Source organism: Physeter macrocephalus, chromosome 2, assembly GCF_002837175.3.
Source record: "Physeter macrocephalus isolate SW-GA chromosome 2, ASM283717v5, whole genome shotgun sequence".
Lineage (NCBI taxonomy): Eukaryota > Metazoa > Chordata > Mammalia > Artiodactyla > Physeteridae > Physeter > Physeter macrocephalus.
The window spans coordinates 137,711,273-137,719,428 of NC_041215.1; the positions used below are offsets into that span (position 1 = coordinate 137,711,273).

Genomic DNA, 8,156 nt, shown 5'->3' on the forward strand with positions numbered 1-8,156 from the left:
TAAGAGAAGCCCTGCTTGTCCAGAATACAGATTCCTAGTCCCCAATGCCAGAGGGTCTGATTTAGAAGATCTGGGATGGGCCCTAAAATGTGTTTAACGAGCTTCCATTTAATTCTGATGTAAATGAGCCACATTGAGAGAATAGTGTTCTACACCCTGCATTGTCCGAGACCGTGGGCCACTTCCAGATCCTACACCACTGTGCCCCCAGCCCCAAGCAAAGCTCCTAACACATCGCAGGTGCACGTCAAATACAGTTGGATGAGCAGGTGTGACCAGGTAGCCCTAAGTCACCCAGCCCTGTGGAGTCAGCGCTTATTACACAAGGCTTGGCTCTACATTCTGATATGTCTGAGAAGCTCCGTGTCCTTGCCAGCGCGTCTGAGAAGTCCGGGTCGGGGGCGGGGTGAGGGTGGGGACACCTCCCTGTCAGATTCTCTGGCCTTGTGCCACCGTCCACCCCATTCACATCTTCCCTCCAGCACTCCCGTTGTCTTTCCTGCTTCACGCCAAGCAAACACACATCCTTCATCTCACTTCGCAAGACAAAGTTCTGTGTTTAACAACTTTTACTGATGGCCTAGTGAAAAAGGGAGAGCGATCCCAGTAGGAAACAAAATAACCTGAAATTAAATATCGGACATCACTGTCCTAGGACTAGGGAAAGAATTCTTCGGCTTGACACCAAAGTGCGTAATACAAAAGAGGAAAAATTGGTAAATTGGACTTCATCAAAATTTTTAAAAAGTTTTGCTCTGTGAGAAACCCTTAGAGGATGAAAAGGCAACTGTGGGGACGGGGGTGGGGGTGGACACCTGCAAACCACAGGTGTGACCAGGCACTCGCATCTAGAACACGTAAAGAAATCTCAAAACCGAACAGTAAGAAACAAGTAATCCAATTAAAAAGTGGGCAAAACACATGAACAGACATTTCATTGAAGAGGTTATACAGATAGCCAATAAGCACATGAAAAGATGTTCCACATCATCAGCCATTAGAAAAATGTTAATTAAATCCACAATGAGATACCACTTCACACTTATCAGAGAGGCCAAATTTAAAAAATAGTGATAACACCAAATGGTGGAGAAGATGAAGAGAAGCTAGTTCACTCATACACTGCTAGTAAGAATGTAAAAAGGTACAGCTGCTCTGCTAGAGAGCAGTTTGGCAGTTTCCAAATTGGAAAAGGTGTAAAACTAAAAATGAACTGTAAGGGCTTCCCTGGTGGCGCAGTGGTTGAGAGTCCGCCTGCCGATGCAGGGGACACGGGTTCGTGCCCCGGTCCGGGAGGATCCCACATGCCACAGAGCGGCTGGGCCCGTGAGCCGTGGCCGCTGAGCCTGCGTGTCCGGAGCCTGTGCTCCACAACAGGAGCGGCCACAACAGTGAGAGGCCCGCGTACCGCAAAAAAAAAAAAAAAAAAAAAACTGTAATACAAAAATTATAGTCTTAAACATTAACCCCAGATAAATGAAAATTTAGGTTCACAGAGAAACTCGAATGAATGTTCGTAGCAGCTTCATTCCTAGCAGCTAAAAACTGGGAGCCACCCACCTGTTCTTCAAAGGTGAACAGCTAAACAAAGTGTGGTACATCCATACCATGGAACGCTGCTCGGCTAGAAAAACCAATGGACTGTTGATACAGGCAACAGCCTGGACCCCTGGAGAGAATTATGTTGAGTGAAGAAAGTCCATCTCAGAAGATTACATACAATATAATTCTGCTTAAATAACATCCCTGAAATAACAAAATTATATAGAGATGGAGAACAGATCAGTGGTCACCAGAGGCTAGGGAATGGGGGGTTGTGATGGAAACGTTCCATATCTTGATGGTGGTGGTCCACGAAGCTACACAGCTGACAACATAGCATAGAGCTACAAGCGTATCTGCGTATGCGCACACACACACACACACACACACACACACACACACACACACACGTAGGCAAATGCATGTATAACTGGTAGAATCTAAGTTCCATGGATTGCATCAAAGTCAGCGTCCCAATGTGGAGGCTACCATCATGTAGGACAGTGTCATCAGGGAAGACAGGGTGAAGGGTGCACAGAACCTCCCTCCATCTTTCTTTGAAACTTCCTGTAAATCTGTAATTGTTTCAAGAAGAAAGTTTTAAAAATTGTGTTCTATGTACCAGCAACAAGGAAAGAGAGATAAAAATTTAAAATTTTAACCTTAAAAATCTAAAAGAAAGGATGCCATTTGTGTCAGAATTTTAAAAAAAAAACACCAAAAAACTCAAGTCCCCAGAAACATGTGAAAGAGCCCTACACTGAAAACCACAAAAGTGTATCGAGAAATTGAAGGACTTGTAAATGAAGAGAGGATTTGCCTTATTCTTGGATTAAAAGTCTCAAAATTGTAAAGAGGACAGTTACCTCCAAATTGATCTATAGATTTAATACAATCCCAATAAAAAGCCCCCCACGTTTTCTTTTGTTGAAATTGACAAGCTGATTCTAAAATGTATCTCCCCCAACCCCCATTTGGGAAGGACTAAGAATAACCGAGGCGATCTTGAAGAAAAAGAACAAGGACAGAGGATTTACTACCAGGTATCAAGATATATGAAAAAGCTGTAATAATTACAACAGCATGGTATTAGTGCAGGAATAGACAAACAGACCAATGGGACAGAATGAAGAGTACAAAAAGAGATAAGTGTAGATAGATAGATAGATAGATAGAAGATAGATAGGTATTTGGTTTATGAAAAGGGTGACATTGCAGAGGGGAAAGCACGGTCTTTTCAATAAATAGTGGGTTCTTGTCAATTTCATATCCCTATAGAAAAGAATTAATGTTGACCCGTATCTCATACCATAAATAAAAATCAGTTTCAGATGGACTGAATCTAAACATGAAAGGTAAAACAACAAAGCTTCTGGAATTAAACAGGAGAATATCTTCATGATCTTGGAATAGGCCAACAAATGGAAAATAAAGGACTAACTATAAACAGGGAAAATGAACAAATTGGACATCCAAATAAAGAACTTCTCTTCATCAAAAGACACCATTAAGAGAATGAAAGGCAAGCCCAGACACTAGGGCATTTTTGCAGTAAATATAACCAACAGAGGGCATGGACCCAGAATATGTAAGAACTCCTGCATGTTAAAAAGAAAAAGTGACTCAATATAAAAATAGGCCAAAGACCTGACTGCAAGGGCCCTTCAGAAAGGGCACATCCAGCAGGACATTAAACCACTAAACTTACAAAAGTGCCAGCAGCCTTGGTCATTGAAAATGCGAGTTAAGGTTGCAGTGAGAACTTCTTCTGCAACCCCAGAAGAACGGCAAATAGAGAATGCTTAGAATGCCAAGTGTTGCTAAGGATATGGAGCTTCTGGAATTCTCATGCACCCACTTGGGAAAACAGTCTTGCTGTTGCTATGAAGCCTGATCATACGTGAATCTTTTGTTGCAGGAATTGTAGGCACAGCCTTTATGTACGTAGGTCTGGCCTAGCACACAGCTCACAAAACTGTATGTACATTCATGAAAAGACACAAACCAGTTATTTATAGCAGCACTATCCATAATAGGCAGTATCCATAATTCTATCCCCAACACTAAAATGCATAAATATATTGTGAAGTATTTGTACTGTGGGATATTACACATTATATGCATGTATTATTGCTACCTGCAGAAACATTGAGGATTCACTCAAACATCATAATGAATGCAAGAAGTCAAACGTAAAATCATCCTTCATGGTTTTATTCATAAAAACCTCAAAAACGTCAAAAGTAGTCTCTGGTGTTAGAAGTCCGGATAGTGGAAATCTTGGGGACGGGGGTGTGAGGGTAGCTTCTGACTCTTGATCTGGATGCTGGTGACATAAGTGTGGTTCTTTTGTGAAAACAAATCCAGATGAAGACTTATTGTTTATTCACAGTTCTGTAGGTTTGCTAAATTTCATTTAAAAATTTACTTTAAAAAACGTAAAGTGGGAATTCCTAGGGTTTCCCTGGTGGTCCAGTGGTTAGGACTCTGCACTTTCACTGCTGAGGGTGAGGGTTCGATTCCTGGTGGGGGAACTCACATCCTGCAAGCTGCGTGGCACAGCCCAAAATTAATTAATTAATTACATAAATTGTCACTATTAAAGAAAGTAAAGTGTCCTATAAGATGTTGTTTTTATTATCACCACAGATTAGATTACAGGACATTTAATTGTGCTACCGTGAAAGTTGACCTAAGTCCAGAGCCTTTTTCAGAGCATCCTTGAATTCTTTGTTCCTCAGGCAGTAGATCAAGGGGTCAATGACTGGGGTGAGGACAGTGTAAACAGCAGAGATGAGCCTGTTGGAGCTCCGGGAAGCAACAGCCTGGGGCCAGACGTACATGAAGATCAAGGCCGCGCAGAAGATGGTGACCATGGTGAGGTAGGAGGCGCAGGTGGAGAGGGCTCGCCGACGGCCCGTGGCCGACGGGATGCGCAGGACGGCCAGGGTGACGTGTCCGTAGGAAAGCATGGTGGCCACGAGCGGGAACACCAGGATGGTGAATGCCAGGACGACGGCGACCAGCTCGGCGGTCGCGAAGTCCGTGCAGGCCTGCGTGAGGATGGGGGAGATGTCACAGAAGACGTACTTCGGGACGCTGGAGCCACAGAACGTGGCGCTGGAGATAGAGTAGGCCTTGATCACAGAGATGGTGAAGCCACTCACGAAGGAGAAGGCCACCAGCTGGACGCACAGCCCCATGGTCGTGAGGGCTTGGTAGCAGTCTCAGGCCATGGAGGCCAGGAGCACACGCTCGGTGCACACCAGGGAGCTGGAGGAGTAGAGCTGAGTCATGCAGCCAATGAAGGAGAGGCGTCCCCGCTGCATGAGGAAGCCGTCCAGCATCTCAGGGATGATGTCAGACACGTACCAGATCTCCAGGGACGACACGACGCCCAGAAAGTAGTACGTGGGCCTGTGGAGGGAGGAGCCGCCCCAGATGGTGAGGATGACGGCCAGGTTCTCCACCAGCACGAGGGAGGGAGGTGAGCAGGAAGAGGAGGGAGAGCGGGTATTGCAGCCGGGGGGCCGGGGGAAGCCCACTAGGATGAAGGCGCCGACCTCGGTCACGTTCTCCCCCTCATCCTTCCGTGTGGGGAGCCCAGGGTTGCAAACCAGCTTCGTGCCAGATGCGGGCCGAGGACGGCTGGGGAAGAAAGCAGAGCTCAGCCTGGGGGTGAGTTTTGGCCCAAGGAGGGGACAGCTGGCTCCTGGAGCAGGAGGGGACCAGAAAGTGTCTCCAAGTTAAGGCTTTACCACTGAACGTGGTGCCTCTAGGTCTCCTGGCGACCCGCGGGGCTCCGGAATATGCTGCCCTTCTCCTCCCTAGGCAATCTGGAAACCATCGAATTGCTCTTATAACCCAGACCTTCCCAAGGAATCTAACAACAGTAAAGGTGCACAGCCCTTCGCCACCAGGTCGTCTATGTTAGTAGATACTTGGTCTTTCACCTGGTTTCAGAGATGGCTGTACAGGAGGAAGGTATACCAGGAGGGCCCATGGGGTGGTGGGGGGTATGGAGCCAGCTCAACCAGACCCCAGACCCAGGGGGTCTCTCCACAGGGCTGGGGGTCTGCACGAGCAGCCTCCCAGGACAAGAGGGGAGAGTGGGCACGTGTCTATCTTTGCGCCGTGTCAAGGCCCCCTTAAAATATGGTAGAGGAATAAAAAGATAAAACCCCATAACATCAAAAAGATCCGGAGGGGAGTATCAGCAAGGGGAGGTGTCAACACGATTCTGGAGGAGAGAAAACAGAAGGCAGAGGGTGGCTGGGCAGCAGAGGGGAGGAGTCTAGAACGTTCTCGAGGGGCCTGTCGCTGAGGGAGAGGCCACCTGCCCAGCACATGACAGGGGTGATGGGGGAGTGAAAGGGGCATGAAAACAGGGCTCCTACATGCAGTGTTTCCAGAACAGTCCAGTGGCTGGTCCGGCACGCTCTCTCCATCCTGCAGGTGGGTCCCCCAGAGCCAGCCTCAATGCCATAAAGGAGCACCTAGCCCTTATCAAGTGTCAGGTGCAGCCACATGAATCCCCCTGCAATCCTCACAACGGCCCTGGGAGAACAAGGCTCACATTCTTCAGATGAAAATCTGAGGCTCACAGTGGAAAGTTCATGGACTTACCCAAGGTCGTGGCAGCACACCAGGACCCACCGGGTCCTCAAACGCCAAGGCTGTGGCTCTTCCCGAGGGGTGTCAGCAAGAGAAAAAAGGGAACCCATTTGCGTGCGGGCTAGAAATTTGGAATTGTTAAGATGGACAGTTAGAGTTTCTGGTTGCCCCCTGACACTATTCGAACAGGCTATAAAATGAAAGTTCACAAAATAAACAGTATTAGCCAGAAGAAAAGGCAGAGATTTACGCGGTGGTTCTTTTTATAGCTTCATTTTACAGATGAGGAAAATGACACACCAAGATCTTAGACAATTCCTAAAGGCAGTCAGTCATGCAATGGTCAATGTTAGCGTCTCAAAGTCACCACTTCCCGAGAAAACTGACAAGTGAAGACAGAAAGCTCAACATCACGACAACATAAACACAAGAATTGTTCGGGTTGCTTCAGAGAAAGCCAGTGGCCTCAGATGCTTCACCAGCACGAATCTTCCCTTTACGCCAGGAGCAGAGCTTCCTCATGTTTTGTAAACTGTCACAGGGCATGGGAATTTCTTCCCAATTCATTTCACAAAGTGGCAAATTCCTTTGCACAAAAGGAGAACTGTATGCCAATTATCTTTTTTTTTTTTTTTACTATAGTTACAAAAGTCAAATAAAAAGCCAGCAAATAGCACCCAGCAGCACATTAGGAGGGCACACACTGCAGACAAGCAAGCGTGCCACCGCTCGGAGTGCAAGGAGGCTGCCAGGCTGGCAAAGCGACTAAAATGATCACACGAGAGCTCAGCTGATGTGGAAAGGCTTAGATTAAAAACGATTCCAAACTTTGTATACATTTGTCATCCCCAAATAAGTGGTTTATTTTAATATATAAATAATCTCTGACTCAACATAGAAAACAAACTTATGGTTACCAATGGGGAAAGGGGGGGGATAAATTAGGAGTTTGGGATTAACAGATACACACTACTATATATAAAATGGATAAACAACAAGGACCTACTGTATAGCACAGGGAACTCTACTCAATATCTTGTAATAACCTATAATGGAAAATAATCTGAAAAAGAATAGATATATGTATATACACACTATATATATATTTATCTGAATCACTTTGCTGTACACCTGAAACTAACACAACATTGTAAATCAACTATACTCCAATAAAAATTTAAAACTAAAAAAATGTCATTACCATTTGTTGTAGATTCTTTTAGCAATGGCTTCCGATAAATCATGACTTCAGGTAAAAAATAATAATAATAATCTCTTACCCAATAGCCTGTAACATCCCCGTGGTTAACACCAGAATCACTCCCATCCCACTGAGATCAGGATGAAGATGAATCTTCTTCATAACCACCACTACGTAACAACACTGCCCTCTGCTACCTACCGCAAAAAGGAGAAAGTAGACAAAATGATCATTATTTCCAGATAACATGGATTTTATTTATTTTATTTTTTTAACATCTTTATTGGAGTATAACTGCTTTACAATGGTGTGTTAGTTTCTGCTGTATAACGAAGGGAATCAGCTATACGTATACATATATCCCCATATCCCCTCCCTCCTGCGTCTCCCTCGCAGCCTCCCTATCCGATAACACGGCTTTTAACTTAGAAAATCCAGAACTTTATTATAATTAAGGGATTTCAAAACCGATATTATAACTGTCTTCTTATATTCCAGCAATTAATAACGAAAACGTTCCTTGATGAGAAAAATATATTGTAAAGCTACCAATATTTCCAAATGGATTTTAAAATTTAATTCGATTATAGTTGAAATCTCACCAAGTTTTATTTTTCTTAAAACAGAATGAAGGGCTTCCCTGATGGCACAGTGGATAAGAATGCGCCTGCCAATGCAGGGGACACGGGTTCGAGCCCTGGTCCGGGAAGATCCCACATGCCGCGGAGCAACTAAGCCCGTGAGCCACAACTACTGAGCCTGCGCTCTAGAGCCAGCAAGCTACAACTACTGAGCCCGC

The 8,156-nt window shown here is 45.2% G+C and overlaps 1 protein-coding gene across 1 annotated transcript; it reads right to left on the reverse strand.

Moving 5' to 3' along the window:
- Nucleotides 1-3,746: 3,746 nt before the first annotated feature.
- LOC102987876 (olfactory receptor 6B2) lies at nt 3,747-7,398 on the reverse strand. The gene is given in 4 exon segments (XM_055090999.1): nt 3,747-5,021; nt 5,023-5,075; nt 5,078-5,190; nt 6,169-7,398. Coding segments are annotated over 4 exon segments (1,068 nt in total). The 5' UTR covers nt 6,267-7,398; the 3' UTR covers nt 3,747-4,217.
- Nucleotides 7,399-8,156: the final 758 nt, after the last annotated feature.